The sequence below is a fragment of the Salmo salar genome, chromosome 04 (assembly GCF_965601325.2).
Source record: "Salmo salar chromosome 04, fSalSal1, whole genome shotgun sequence".
Taxonomy (NCBI): Eukaryota; Metazoa; Chordata; class Actinopteri; order Salmoniformes; family Salmonidae; genus Salmo; species Salmo salar.
This window is the reverse complement of record NC_138294.1, coordinates 37,149,190-37,165,635: the sequence shown is the minus strand read 5'-3', so window position 1 is coordinate 37,165,635 and position 16,446 is coordinate 37,149,190. Positions and strand designations below refer to the sequence as shown.

The following is a 16,446-nucleotide window of genomic DNA, read 5'->3' as shown; positions in this document are numbered from 1 at the left end:
TGTTCATATATGTACAATCAATAAAACACAGAAATGTAGCTAACTATTCTCCTATGCTCGCTTGAAAGTGAGCTGGCACCAGATACGTTATAGGGCTAGCTCAGCTCACTTTTAGCTACACTCTTAGAGAATCGTGCTGGAAAGGACAGTGATTGTGAAAAGAAAACATCTGAGCCAGCACAGTACAATCTGGAGGGAATGATAGCGTGACAAGGGTACAGTATGTATATGTGGGAAACAGTGATCTGTATGTGTGTGTGTATATGTGTATGTATGCATGCGTGTGTTTGTGTCTATATTTACCTGTGTTGTAGGGCCCCAAGGCCCTGGTGGTTCTCCAGGCTCCTTCTCAGTAGTCCCAGGTGAGCCCTGGCGATGCTAAGGTTGAGGTGACACCTCCACAGCCACTCCTCAGAACACACCTGTCTCAGACGCCTCCGACGCTGGTGACGGCGCACCAGGGGGGCTAGCTGGTTCAGCATGGTGTCCACCGCCTTACACTCCCTGACACACAGATGTGAGTGGAGCATACATGCAGGTAAGGACACACATGTACACTTGCATAAGCCCACATCCGCACACACTCATGCAATTGGGGTAAAAGTTTAACAGTAATTAGTCATAAGCACAAAGAGAGTAGCACAAAGAGAGTTTTACAGTTGCTGTAAAAGTACTGTACCCACCTCTCTGTGTTCTGTGCTTTCAGAGCAGTCAGTTGTTTCTTCTGGAGAAACTCTTTCCTCTTCTTGTCACTCGAGAATGTACTAGCTTTATTCTTCTAAAGGGGACAACAAATGGCTGTCAGACTTATTTAATTATACTTCTGCAATAGCTTCATGGCAGGGACAGAAAAGAAAAGGGAAGGGAAAGATTTTAGCTGAGCTCACCTTGTACTCCATGATGGAGGAGGAGAACTTCTTCAGTTCTTTCCCTGAGGTTGATCTGTCCCCTGGGCCCTTCTTAGGCCCTGTCAGTCCCTCATCCCTCCTGTCACACACACACACACACACCACATCACATCACATACAGTTAGTTGGGTTCTGAGTCTGACCCCACCAGTGTTTGTCCTGGTCTGTCACTTGGTATATATGACTCAGAGCCCTAAAACAACAACAACATACTGTACCGGCACTGTCTCAAGGACACAACAGGCCTTTTCATAAGCTACATCATTCTTTAACCTATTAAATGCCATCTACGTAATCCCCAAAAGTAATTATTTATCATGAGAGGGCCATAAAGTGGGGACTGAGAAGAGACACACACAAAGGTACAGACACACTCAAACGCACACAAGCGCTAGCACACGCACTCTACACACACCTACACTGTAATATTGTTGTATTGTAGATATCTAGTGGCTTAATAATGTTAGATGATGTACTGTTTTAACATTTGTACTGTTTTATCTTTTGTTTTACAGTACCAGTCAAAAGTTGGACACACCTACTCATTCAACGGTTTTTCTTAATTTTTACTATTTTTTACATTGTAGAATAATAGTGAAGACATAACACATATGGAATCATGTAGTAACCAAAAAAGTGTTAAACAAATCAAAATATGTTTTATATTTGAGATTCTCCAAAGTAGCCACCCTTTGCCTTGATGACAGCTTTACACTCTTGGCATGACAAGGTAGGGGTGGTATACAGAAGAAGTCCATATTATGGCAAGAACAGCTCAAATAAGCAAAGAGAAACGACAGTCCATCATTACTTTAAGACATGAAGGTTAGTCAATCCGGAAAATTTGAAGAACTTTGAAAGTTTCTTCAAGTGCAGTCACAAAAATCTAACAAGTCGGTAGAAAATAGTAAAAATAAAGAAAAACCCTGCAATGAGTAGGTGTGTCAAAAACTTTTGACTGGTACTGTATATGTAATGTAAATGCCTTGTGTTTGGACCCCAGGAAGAGAAGCTGCTGCCTTTCCAGCAGCTAATGGGGATCCTTAATAAGTACAAATACAAATAAATAATAACTAGTAATGCTGCATACTCCAAGAAAGGTTAAAATCTCACCTTTCTGGTAAAAATAGTTACACATTGCTGAAGTGTAGTCACTTTTGAGCTCAAGTACATAGCAGAAATATAATGAAAATATTAAATGTTTAATATGATGTATTTCCTATTCAACAAAACTGTATGAATAAGGTTTGAAATTACTTATATTTTTTCTAAATATAGTATAATCAATTTATAAAATGACTAACTATAAGATTTCACCTTCCTTATAACTGTAAAATACATATTTGTATATTTACATGCTGACCAGACCGGACACGTCCCGTGTGCGAGCGTTGCAAAATATATTTACGCATACATGTTATTGAATCATTGCACCCACACTGCTCATATGCGTGGCCAGCCGCTAAAATAGAACTTGGTTCTATTTCAAATCAAATCAAATTGTATTTGTCACATACACATGGTTAGCAGATGTTAATGCGAGTGTAGCGAAATGCTTGTGCTTCTAGTTCCAACCATGCAGTAATATCTAACAAATAATCTAACCTAACAATTTCACAACAACTACCTTATACATACAAGTGTAAAGGAATGAATAAGAATATGTACATAAAAATATATGAATGAGTGATGGCCGAACGGCATAGGCAAGATGCAGTGGATGGTATAGAGTACAGAATATACATATGAGATGAATAATGTGGGGTATGTAAACATTATGTAAAGTGGCATTGTTTAAAGTGGCTAGTGATACATTTATTACATCCAATTTTTCCATTATTAAAGTGGCTGGAGTTGAGTTAGTATGTTGGCAGCAGCCACTCAATGTTAGTGATGGCTGTTTAACAGTCTGATGGCCTTGAGATAGAAGCTGTTTTTCAGTCTCTCGGTCCCCGCTTTGATGCACCTGTACTGACCTTGCCTTCTGGATGATAGCGGGGTGAACAGGCAGTGGCTCGGATGGTTGTTGTCCTTGATGATCTTTTTGGCCATCCTGTGACATCGGGTGGTATAGGTGTCCTGGAGGGCAGGTAGTTTTCCCCCGGTGATGCGTTGTGCAGACCTCACTACCCTCTGTAGAGCCTTACGGTTGTGGGCGGAGCTGTTGCAGTACCAGGCGGTGATACAGCCCGACAGGATGCCCTCGATTGTGCATCTGTAAAAGTTTGTGAGTGATTTTGGTGACAAGCCAAATTTTTTCAGCATCCTGAGGTTGAAGAGGCGCTGCTGCGCCTTCTTCACCACGCTGTCTGTGTGGGTGGGTCCCGTCGATGTGGATAGGGGGCTATCCATTGGTGGTTGGAGACATCCCTCTAGTGGTGTGGGGGCTGTGCTTTGGCAAAGTGGGTGGGGTTATATCCTGCCTGTTTGGCCCTGTCCGGGGGTTTCATCGGATGGTGCCACAGTGTCTCCTGATCCCTCCTGTCTCAGCCTCCAGTATTTATGCTGCAGTAGTTTATGTGTCGGGGGGCTAGGGTCAGTCTGTTACATCTGGAGTATTTCTCTTGTCTTATCCGGTGTCCTGTGTGAATTTAAATATGCTCTCTCTAATTCTCTCTTTCTGTCTTTGTTTCTTTCTCTCGGAGGACCTGAGCCCTAGGACCATGCCTCAGGACTACCTGGCATGATGACTCCTAGCTGTCCCCAGTCCACCTGGCCGTGCTGCTGCTCCAGTTTCAACTGTTCTGTCTGCGGCTATGGAACCCTGACCTGTTTACCGGACGTGCTTGTTGCACCCTCGACAACTACTATGATTATTATTATTTGACCATGCTGGTCATTTATGAACATTTTAACATTTTGACCATGTTCTGTTATAATATCCACCCGGCACAGCCAGAAGAGGACTGGCCACCCCTCATAGCCTGGTTCCTCTCTAGGTTTCTTCCTAGGTTTTTGGCCTTTCTAGGGAGTTTTTCCTAGGGAGTTTTTCCTAGCCACCGTGCTTCTTTCACATGCATTGCTTGCTGTTTGGGGTTTTAGGCTGGGTTTCTGTACAGCACTTTGAGATATCAGCTGATGTACGAAGGGCTATATAAATAAATTTGATTTGATTTGATTTATCCTCCCTGTGGGCCGTCTTGTCATTGTTGGTAATCAAGCCTACCACTGTAGTGTCATCTGTAAACTTGATGATTGAGTTGGAGGCGTGCATGGCCACGCAGTCATGGGTGAAAAGGGAGTACAGGAGAGGGCTGAGAATGCACCCTTGTGGGGCCCCAGTGTTGAGGATCAACTGGGTGGAGATGTTGTTACCTACCCTCACCACCTGGGGGCGGCCCGTCAGAAAGTCCAGGACCCAGTTGCACAGGGCGGGGTCGAGACCCAGGGTCTCGAGCTTAATGACGTGTTTGGAGGGTAATATGGTGTTAAATGCTGAGCAGTAGTCAATGAACAGCATTCTTACATAGGTATTCCTCTTGTCCAGATGGGTTAGGGCAGTGCGCAGTGCGATGGCGATTGCGTCGTCTCTGGACCAATTGGGGTGGTAAGCAAATTGGAGTGGGTCTAGGGTGTCAGGTAGGGTGGAGGTGATATGGTGCTTGACTAGTCTCTCAAAGCACTTCATGATGATGGAAGTGAGTGCTACGGGGCGGTAGTCATTTAGCTCAGTTACCTTAGCTTTCTTGGGAACAGGAACAATGGTGGCTCTCTTGAAGCATGTGGGAACAGCAGACTGGGATAAGGATTGATTGAATATGTCCGTAAACACACCAGCGAGCTGGTCTGCGCATGCTCTGAGGACGCGGCTGGGGATGCCGTCTGGGCCTGCAGCCTTGTGAGGGTTAACACGTTTAAATGTTTTAATCACGTTGGCTACAATGAAGGAAAGCCCGCAGGTTCTGGTAGCGGGCCGTGTCAGTGGCACTGTATTTGTCCTCAAAGCGAGCAAAGAAGTTGTTTAGTTTGTCTGGGAGCAAGACATCGTGGTTCGCAACGGGGCTGGTTTTTCTTTTGTAGTCCATGATTGACTGTAGACCCTGCCACATACCTCTCGTGTCTGAGCCATTGAATTGCAACTCTACTTTGTCTCTACATTGACGCTTAGCTTGTTTGATTGTCTTGCGGAGGGAATAGCTACACTGTTTGTATTCGGTCATGATTCCGGTCACCTTGCCCTAAATAAAAGCAGTGGTTCGCGCCTTCAGTTTTGCGCGAATGCTGCCATCAATCCACGGTTTCTGGTTGGGGAATGTTTTAATAGACGCTGTGGGTACAACATCACCGATGCACTTGCTAATAAACTCGCTCACCGAATCAGCGTATTCATCAATGTTGTTGTTCGACGGAACAAATCCCAGTCCACGTGATCGAAGCAATCTTGAAGCATGGAATCCGATTGGTCGGACCAGCGTTGAACAGACCTGAGCACAGGTGCTTCCTGATTAAGTTTATGTCTATAGGCTGGGAGCAAAAAAATGGAGTCGTGGTCAGCTTTTCCGAAAGGAGGGCGGGGGAGGGCCTTATATGCGTCGCGGAAGTTTGAATAACAATGATCCAGGGTTTTGCCAGCCCGGGTCGCGCAATCGATATGCTAATAAAATTTGGGGAGCCTTGTTTTCAGATTAGCCTTGTTAAAATCCCCAGCTACAGTGAGGGAAAAAAGTATTTGATCCCCTGCTGATTTTGTACGTTTGCCCACTGACAAAGAAATGATCAGTCTATAATTTTAATGGTAGGTTTATTTGAACAGTGAGAGACAGAATAACAACCAAAAAATCCAGAAAAGCATTTGATTTTGAGGAATTCTAAGTCAGGTGAACAAAAGGACTTGAGTTCCTGTATGTTGTTATGATCACACCACGTCTCGTTAATCATAAGGCATACACCCCCGCCCTTCTTCTTACATGGAGATGCTTGTTTCTGTCGGTGCGATGCGTGAAGAAACCAGGTGGCTGTACCGACTCCGATAGCGTGTCTCGAGTGAGCCATGTTTCCGTGAAACAAAGAACGTTACAGTCTCTGATGTCTCTCTGGAAGGCAACCCTTGCTCGGATTTCGTCTACCTTGTTGTCAAGAGACTGGACATTGGCGAGTAGTATGCTCGGGAGCGGTGCGCCCGTCTACGGAGCCTGACCAGAAGACCGCTCCGTCTGCCCCTTCTGCGGCGCCGTTGTCCGATCCATTGTCCTGGGTGGTGGGCCAAACAGAGGATCCGCTTCGGGAAAGTCGTATTTGTGACACTCAACGCGCTGCAAGTCCTGCCTCTGAAATCTCCTCTTTGGTTTTTAGGAGCACATACCCACGTGGGTGATTGAAAGATGAACTGACGTCCACACTCCAGTCAGTAATGAACCGTAAAGTTGGTTGCCAACCTCCATATAAAGTCCAAAGAAGTAAAAAAGAAGCCTGAGGAAGGAGGAGAGATGACGAGAAAAGAATTCGGTTTACCGTTTTACCTGTGCATTAATTGTCGGAGTAGAGGACATTGTGCATTTCAGGTAAAATAACAACTAAATGTTTATATCCCAGGACTAGCTAGCTAAATTGCCATAAATGTTTAATGCTTTTCGACCTGTCCCCAAATTAATATAATTGGTTTGTTGTGATATGTGTCCTGATCGTGTCTGGTGTGGGGGTACAAAATCAACATGTGCATTATGGCGTACGCAGGCACGCGAGCGGTTTGGTCAGCATGTCAGTGTTACAGAAAATATATCTAAACTAGGAAGTCACCTTTCATCTCATGTTAATACTGTCTGTCTATGGCAAACAGAAAGTGTTTTTTTGTATAAAATATATTAATTATTTTAGATTACTGGCAATAAATTGATCTCTGAATGTATTACAATGACGAAACCACTCTCTCATGCTGCGTTAATTGTTAGTTAGAGTTCAGTCAGGAGTTGATGGACAGTCGGAAGAGCAAATGAAATGATAGGAGGGACAGCCCAGCTTCAAGTGGTGTCAGATTTCACATCCTGCTACACACAGGCAGAAGAGACATACTCCTGTGTCCGTGTGAATCCTACCGTGTCCACAGATCGATTTATAAGCCAAAATGTCTGTCAGAACCAAGCAGGTCCACTAAACAGGGGACTTTATATGACATAGGTATTAACTAAAATGTGATAATAGTACTTACAGTGCTGTACTATACAGTACCTGCTAAGCCAGCCAAATATGTCGTGTCCCCACTGCAGAACCAGCTCTAGATGGTCTGCCTGCATGGTCCTCTGGAGCAGCAGCACAGCAAACTCCATGAAGCACGGCTTGCGCTTGAACTTCATCACTGAAACACACGCCAAATACACATTGATCATACAGTACAGACAGACACATACACAAAGTGCCTTCAGAAAGTATTCATACCCCTTGACTTATTCAATATTTTGTTGTGTTACAGCCTATATATATATTTTCTCACAAAGTGAAAACATGTTTTACACATTTATTGAAAATAAAATATAGAAACATCAAATTTACGTAACTATTCATATCCCTGAGTCAATACATGTTAGAACCACCTTTGGCAGCGATTACAGCTGTGATTATTTCTGGGTAAGTCTCTAAGAGCTTTGCACACCTTGGATTGTACAATATTTGCACTATTATTGAAAAAATGTCATCTTTGTCAAATTGCGTGTTGACCATTGCTAGACAGATCATTTTCAAGTCTTGCCATAGATTTTCAAGCCGATTTCAGTCAAAACTGTAACTAGGCCACTCAGGAACATTCAATGTCGTCTTGGTAAACAACTCCAGTGTATATTTGGCCTTGAGTTTTAGGTTATTGTCCTGCTGAAAGGTGAATTTGTCTCCCAGTGTCTGTTGGAAAGCAGACTGAACCAGGTTTTCCTCTAGGATTTGCCTGTGCTTAGCTCTATTCCGTTTCTTTTTACCCTAAAAAACTCCCTTGTCCTTGCTGATGACAAGCATATAAAATCTAGAAAAAGTCAAGGGGTGTGAATACTTTCTGAAGGCACTTTACATACAGTAAACACCTAGGGAAGACAGAGATAGGGTTAATAAATACGTACAATCTTTGAAAGCAGCCTTCAGAGGGCTGTTGGTGACGATGGGGTACAGCAGAATGGGGTCCTCCTGTCCAGTCAGTTCATGAGCATGGGCCACCGCTAAGAATAGTGTAGAATAGAAGAGAATATAATACAATCAATCAATATTCAATGATACATATATAATAGAATATTGCCAATCAACAACAGTTGATAGGAATTTGTTTTAATGTCTACAATGTTACAAACAGGACAGTTAGTACAGGACAGTACAGCAGAGGCCTGTAGCATCTCATACCTCTGCCACAGGCTGAGCTGTCATGCTGCATGAAGGTTCCAGTCCTCTTGTTCTTCATGGCACTGCCCTCCAGAGCCTTCATCTGTTCATTCTGCTCCTCCTCTCCCTGGATGCTGCCTGCCTTCTTCAGCAACTTCTCAATCCGGTCATACGCACACACACACCAGGGTTTCCATTAGCCGGCTTTTGCCCCCCCCCCCCCCCCACAAAAAAGCTGATAAATTAAAATGCTGCTGGAAAATTGTCAGGGAGAAGAAAAAAAATCCCTTTGTGAAGTAATGCATTTTAGCCTATTCATACCAATAGATGTAATGCGAGAGCTGCTGATACAGCTCAAACAGAGAAAAAAGTGTTAATTAAGTAAAAAATAGATACTTTTTAAAAATAAAAGTAACACATAATTAAACAGCAGCAGTAAAATAACAATAGCGAGGCTACATACAGGGTGTACCGGTACAGAGTCAATGTATGGGGGCACTGGTTAATCGAGGTAACTGAGGTGATATGTACATGTAGGTAGAGTTAAACTGGTACTATGCATAGATAATAAACAGAGAGTAACAGCAGCGTAAAAGGGGGGGGGGGGGGGCAATGCAAATAGTCTGGATAGCCCTTTGATTAGCTGTTCAGGAGTCTTATAGCTTGAGGGTAGAAGCAGTTAAGAAGCCTTTTGGACCTAGACTTAGCACTCCGGTACCGCTTACCGTGCGGTAGCAGAGAGAACAGTCCATGACTAGGGTGACTGGAGTCTTCGACAATTTTTAGGGCCTTCCTCTGACACCGCCTGGTATAGAAGTCCTGGATGGCAGGAAGCTTGGCCGCAGTGATGTACTGGGCCGTACGCACTACCCTCTGTAGTGCCTTGCGGTCGGAGAACGAGCAGTTGCCATACCAGGCATTGATGCAACCAGTCAGGATGCTCGTGCCCTCTTCACGACGGTCGTAGTGTGTTTGGACCATGTTAGTTTGTTGGTGATGTGGACACCAAGGAACTTGAAGCTCTCAACCTGCTCCACTGCAGTCCCGTCGATGAGAATGGGGGCGTGCTCGGTCATCCTTTTCCTGTAGTCCACAATCATCTCCTTTGTCTTGTTCACGTTGAGGGAGAGGTTGTTGTCCTGGCACCACACGGCCAGGTCTCTGACCTCCCTATAGGCTGTCTCATCGTTGTTGGTGATCAGGCCTACCACTGTTTTGTCTTCAGCAAACTTGATAATGGTGTTGGAGTAGTGCCTGACCATGCAGTCATGAGTGAACAGGGAGTACAGGAGGGGAATGAGCACGCACCCCTGAGGGGCCCCTGTGTTGAGGATCAGTGTGGTGGATGTGTTGTTACCTACCCTGACCACCTGGGGGCGGCCCGTCAGGAAGTCCAGGATCCATTTGCAGAGGGAGGTGTTTAGTCCCAAGCTTAGTGATGAGCTTTGAGGGCACTGTGATGTTAAACGCTGAGCTGTAGTCAATGGGAAAGAGCAGTGTTGAGTGCAAGAGGCCGCATCATCTGTGGATCTGTTGGGGCGGTATGCAAATTGGGTGTAGGGTTTCTGGGATAAAGGTGTTGATGTGAGCCATGACCAGCCTTTCAAAGCACTTCATGGCTACAGATGTGAGTGCTACGGGTCTGTAGTCATTTAGGCAGGTTACCTTAGTGTTCTTGGGAACAGGGACTATGGTGGTCTGCTTGAAACATGTTGGTATTACAGACTCCATTAGGGACAGGTTGAAAATGTCAGTGAAGACACTTGCTTGGAGTACACGTCCTAGAAATCCATCTGGCCCAGTGGCCTTGTGAATGTTGACCTGTTTAAAGATCTTACCCACATCGGCTACGGAGAGCGTGATCACACAATCGTCTGGAACAGCTGATGCTCTCATGCATGCTTTAAGTGTTACTTGCCTCGAAGTGAGCATAGAAGAATGTAGCTTGTCTGGTAGGCTCATGTCACTGGGAAGCTCATGGCTGTGCTTCCCTTTGCAGTCTGTAATAGTTTGCAAGCCCTGCCACATTCGACGAGCATCGGAGACAGTGTAGTACGATTCAATCTTAGTCCTGTACTGACACTTTGCCTGTTTGATGGTTCGTCGGAAGGCATAGCGTGATTTCTTATAAGCTTCCGGGTTAGAGTCCCGCTCCTCGAAAGTGGCAGCTCTACCCTTTAGCTCAGTGAGGATGTTGCCTGTAATCCATGGCTTCTGGTTGTATGTACGTACAGTCACTGTGGGGACGATGTCATCGATGCACTTATTGATGAAGCCAGTGACTAATGTGGTGTACTCCTCAATGCCATCGGAAGAATCCCGGAACATATTCCAGTCTGTGCTAGCAAAACAGCTAGCAAAAAGTAGCTTAGCATCTGCTTCATCTGACCACTTTCTTATTGACCGAGTCACTGGTGCTTCCTGCTTTAGTTTTTGCTTGTAAGCAAGAATCAGGAGAATCAGGAGGATAGAATTATGGTCAAATTTGCTAAATGGAGGGCAAGAAAGAGCTTTGTACGTGTCTCTGTGTGTGGCGTAAAGGTGGTCTAGAGTTTTTTTCCCCCTCTGGTTGCAAATTTAACCTACTGGTAGAAATTAGGTAAAGCTGATTTGAGTTTCCCTGCATTAAAGTCCCCGGACACTAGGAGCGCCACCTCTGGATGAGCGTTTTCCTGCTTGCTTATGGCCGTATACAGCTCATTGAGTGTGGTTTTAGTGCCAGCATCGGTTTGTGGTGGTATATAAACAGCTACGAAAAATACAGATGAAAACTCTCTTGGTAAATAGTGTGGTCTACAGCTTATCATGAGATACTCTACCTCAGGCAAGCAAAACCTTGAGACTTCCTTAGATTTCATGCACCAGCTGTTGTTTACAAATATACACAGACCGCCACCCCTTGTCTTACCAGAGGCTGCTGTTCTATCCTGCCGAATAAGCTTAAAACCCGCCAGCTGTACATTATTCATGTCGTCGTTCAGCCACGACTCAGTGAAATATAAGATATTACAGTTTTTAATGTCCCGTTGGTAGGAAATACGTGATCATAGTTCGTCTATTTTATTATTGATTGATTTTACGTTGGCGAATAGGACCGATGGTAAAGGTAGAGTACCCTCTCGGCGAAGGATCCTTACAAGGCACCCGGACCTTCGTCCTCGATACCGCCATTTCTTTCTCCTGCGAATGACGGGGAAGAGGGCCTTGTCGGGCCTCTGAGGTAAATCCTTCCCGTCCGACTCGATGAAGAAAAAGTATTCCTCCAGTAAGTGAGTGATCGCTGTACTGATATCTAGAAGCCCTTTTCGTTCATAAGACATGGTGGCAGAAACATTATGTACAAAGTAAGTTACAAATAATGCGAGAAAACATACAGTGGTTGCTCAACTAAAAGTTCAGAATTATGCTGCGGGACTTAGAGGTAATTTGTAGTTTAGTACGGTACCCTGCGTCATTACTTCTTTGCTCCAGACCAGCGCAAGGGGGAGTTAGAGCACTGATTATGCTTTTGGGTCCCAAGGCGCTACTGTGTCTCTAACTGACAATGAATGGGCGACATAAACCAAATAGAAACTGATCATTGTGCACAACTTCAAAATTGAATTTCAATGAACTGAATGATGAGAATGAAGAAGGTGATTGAACTTAGAACAATAGTGTTAGAATTGCTATTCCTCTGTTCTGCACACGCACACCGGGAAAAATACACTTATTTAATTTGTTACTACTCGTCAGTATTAATTACTAAAACTGTTGTTACACTAAGGTTTTTATTCTAAGAGAAACTTAGAATACAATTAGCGTTGAATGTTAGGATTATTTTGCTCTTACTGTAGTACTGTATAGCCTACTCCCGACCGGTCACATTGTACAGAGCCCGAGTGGCGCAAAGGTCTAAGACACTGCATCACTGCGTTGCTACAGCTGCTGGTTCAATACTTGTGCCGGCCGTGACCGGGAGACCCATGAGACTTTTGCTTTCTCTCCCTCTAAAAACATAAATAAATAATTATATTGGTTAGACTACAATTAGGGTGTGGAAATGTTAGGATTATTTTGCTCTTACTGTAGTACTGTAGCCTACTCCCGACCGGTCACGTTGTACAGCTCCATTATGGGCTATTAGCAGGACAATAGATACTTTGTGCAAGGTAATTGATCAGTATGAACAACTTTGTGGATGGGGCCTCCCGAGTGGTGCAGTGGTCCAAGACACTGCATCGCAGTGCAAACTGTGTTGCTACAGATGATGGTTCGACACCCGTGCCGGCCGCAACCGGGAGACCCATGAGGTGACAGTGGGCTTTTGGTTTCTCTCCCTCTAAAAATAACAAACTGGCTTTATTTACAAATTAGTAAGAATGTCTCACCTCATGTTCAAGAATGGCCTTTTTCTCGCTCACTTTAGGTTATTTGAAAACTAAATAATCTCCAAAATATAATTATTTTTTAAACAAAGCGATTACTATTATTATTAATTAATTTTGAATTACACTACCATTCAAAAGTTTGGGGTCACTTAGAAATGTCCTTGTTTTTGAAAGAAAAGCATATTTTTTGTCCATTCAAATGACATCAAATTGATCAGAAATACAGTGTAGACATTGTTAATGTTGTAAATGACTATTGTAGTTAGAAACGGCATATTTTTTATGGAATATCTACATAGGTGTACAGAGGCCCATTTATCAGCAACCATCACTCCTGTGTTCCAATGGTACATTGTGTTAGCTAATCCAAGTTGATCATTTTAAAAGGCTAATTGATCATTAGAAAACCCTTTTGCAATTATGTTAGCACAGTTGAAAACTGTTGTTCTAATTAAAAATCAAAATAAAACGGGCCTTCTTAAGACTAGTTGAGTATCTGGAGCATCAGCATTTGAGGGTTCGATTACAGGCTCAAAATGGCTAGAAACAAATAACTTTCTTCTGAAACTCATCGGTCTATTCTTGTTCTGAAAAATGAAGGCTATTCCATGCGAGAAATTGCCAAAAAACTGAAGATCTCGTACAACGTGTGTACTACTCCCTTCACAGAACAAACTGGCCTAGGCAGAGTTGCAAAGAAAAGGCCATCTCTTAGACTGGCCAATAAAAAGCAAAGATTAAGTTGGGCAAAAGAACAGACACTGAACAGAGGAACTCTGCCTAGAAGGCCAGCATCCCGGAGTCGCCTCTTCACTGTTGACGTTAAGACTGGTGTTTTGCGGGTACTATTTAATGAAGCTGCCAGTTGAGGACTTGTGTGGCATCTGTTTCTCAAACCAGACACTCTAATATACTTGTCCTCTTGCTCAGTTGTGCACCGGGGCCTCCCACTCCTCTTTCTATTCTGGTTAAAGACAGTTTGCGCTGTTCTGTGAAGGGAGTAGTACACAGCGTTGTACGAGATCTTCAGTTTCTTGGCAATTTCTCGCATGGAATAGCCTTCATTTCTCAGAACAAGAATAGACTGATGAGTTTCAGAAGAAAGGTCTTTGTTTCTGGCCATTTTGAGCCTGTAATCGACCAAAAATTAGCTTTTCTTTCAAAAACAAGGACATTTCTAAGTGACCCCAAACTTTTGAACTGTAGTGTATATAAAAGCCCCTTAGATATTCTCACAGATCAGATTTGCTCTAACCAAAAATGCCCCTTAGATAGTAATTTAGAATCCTCTAATCCTCTAATTGGCTGAGAGTCAAGTCATTGAAAAAAATATTATACGATATACTGTAGGCCTACCGTAGGCAACATGAGTCTCACTAGTGTTGAGTAATGTCCTGTTAAAAGTGGTGTAGGTCTTATTTATTTAAAAGCATATTAAAGTTAGAAGCAATAGGATTTGAAGCAATAGCCTACCCGCTTTGGTCAACTATTTCAGCACCGTTTCACGCTGCTCTGAGACAAGCATGGGGACTGGTCTTGATAAATCAATGAGATTTTTATTTTCACTGAATCTCCGTTTGGGTATTGGTTAGACTACAATTAGGGTGTGGAAATGTACTGTAGTATTGTAGCCTATTCCCGACCGTCACATTGTACACCGCCATATTTTGCTTTCCATTCTAACGGAAACCCTGAGGGTTTAATTTTTTTAATTTTTGGGGAATAGAAACACCATAATATGAATCAAATTAATTAAGCTGACTTTCTTAAAATCAATCCCATATACTCTGGTTTTAAATTCTCTAGTACAAAAAAGGTTTTAAATTCTCTAGTACAGCCAATATTGAAGGCTATCAAATGCTTCTCTAAGATGCCCTTCGGTGGTCAAACTAGCACTAACTAGCATTAATGATAACAATGGCTGACAATTAAATAACATGCCATAGAATTCTGCAGCAGCCCGCAAGGTGTGCTGCAGTATGATGCAACTTTTAAAGGGTAGAACCACTGTACACAATAGTACAATTGTGTCACGGCTGTCGACAAGAGCGGACCAAAGTGCAGCGTGGTTGTAGTTCCACATTTGATTAAATCCGTGAAACTTTGCAATACACAAATAACTGAAAATGACAAAACAACAAACCGTGACGCAGAGAGAAACAAACACTACTCAAAATATAATAACCCACAAAACCCAGGAAGAAAAACCCCTACTTAAATATGATCTCCAATTAGAGACAATGAGGACGAGCTGCCTCCAATTGGAGATCAACCCAAAAAAACAACATAGAAATAGAAAAACTAGAACTTAAACATAGAAAAAGTTCAAGCTTGGTCGCAAATGGGTCTTCCAAATGGACAATGACCCCAGGCGCACTTCCAAAGTTGTGGTAAAATGGCTTAAGGACAACAGAGTCCAGGTATTGGAGTGGCCATCAGAACGCCCTGAACTCAATCCTACAGAAAATGTATGGGCAGAACTGAAAAAGAGTGTGCGAGTAAGGAGGACTGTAAACCTAACTCAGTTACACCAGCTCTGTCAGAGGAATGGGCCAAAATTCAAATACTACCAAATACTAAATGAGTGTATGTAAACTTCTGACCCACTGGGAATGTGATGAAAGAAATAAAACCTGAAATAAATCATTCTCTCTATTATTATTCTGACATTTCACATTCTTAAAATAAAGTGGTGATCCTAACTGACCTAAGACAGGGAATTTTTACTAGGATTAAATGTCAGGAATTGTGAAAAACTGAGTTTAAATGTATTTTGCTAAGGTGTATGTAAACTTCCGACTTCAACTGTACGGGTAAGATAGTCTAGCAAGCTACATTTTCAGATATTACACGTTTCTAATTTTGACAGAAAGTTGTTTCATTTCAAGCTAAAGTGTACTGTTAGCTAGCGTTAGCTGGCTGGCTCCCTAGCTAACATTAGGTGGCGTGATGTGTGTGATCTTACATGTTGTTTACCTAGCTAGGTTAATTGTTTACCTAGCTAGCTAGCTACATGTCGTAAGCTAAAGTGTACAACACCCGTTGAATATGGCCGGTGTCAGTAAACGTCTGCAAAAAAGCATAATGAAATTGTTCCCAGCAGAGCTTGTTAGGCCGTTTTCATGATATCCAGAGGTAAACAAATCATCGGCCAGAGCCTCAAGTGTGCGCTCTGAACGCAAGGAGATGGGTGGGGCTAAAGCTTAAGAGGGTGTGAATACCAAGAGTGTGCAAAGCTGTCATCAAGGCAAAATGTGGGTACTTTGAAGAATCTCAAATATAAGATATATTTTGATTTGTTTAACACTTTTTTGGTTACTACATGATTCCATATGTGTTATTTCATAGTTGACAGATGTAGAAAATAGTACAAATAAAGAAAAACCCTTGAATGAGTAGGTGTAAAAACTTTTAACTGGTACTGTACAACGTGAGGCTATTTGATGAGTTTCCAAGTATAGGTTTTTTTTCTGTAGTGATGCTTTGAATCCTCTGCTTCATTTAGACAACATGGCAATTAACAGACAAACACACTATTGCTGTGTGTAACAGGGGCTTAAGAGTGGGATGTTACCATAGTAATGGGGCCACTCAAGCCTTGTCACATGTCTATGTGAGATTTTGAATCTGACAACTGACTAGTAGTAGACCACGTCTCTTTGCAAGCAGTTGAAGCCAACTACAACTAACATTGAAAAACAACCGAGCTTGTGAACAAAACAATGTAAATAGCCAAGAAACACGAGGACAAAGTCTCACTTTGTAGGCTTTCAAGTAAATTATACCAACTTTTATGCCTGTGCGCAGCGCCTCCAAAAAATGTATCTATCAGCACTTCACTCACAGCTCACCAGCCAGTCATTGATGCTGCGTGA

At 43.0% G+C, this 16,446-nt stretch overlaps 1 protein-coding gene across 1 annotated transcript in view; it reads right to left on the bottom strand.

Annotated features, from left to right (window-relative positions):
- The window catches only part of cfap54 (cilia and flagella associated 54), a 132,366-nt gene that overhangs the window by 73,814 nt on the left and 42,106 nt on the right, over positions 1-16,446 (bottom strand). The window contains exons 27-32 of the mRNA XM_082973797.1: positions 8,223-8,355; positions 7,949-8,044; positions 7,074-7,200; positions 888-987; positions 684-778; positions 304-504 (exon numbers count right to left, since the gene is read on the bottom strand). Coding sequence (XP_082829923.1) covers positions 304-504; positions 684-778; positions 888-987; positions 7,074-7,200; positions 7,949-8,044; positions 8,223-8,355 — 752 coding nt within the window. The remainder of the gene's footprint in view (positions 1-303; positions 505-683; positions 779-887; positions 988-7,073; positions 7,201-7,948; positions 8,045-8,222; positions 8,356-16,446) is intronic.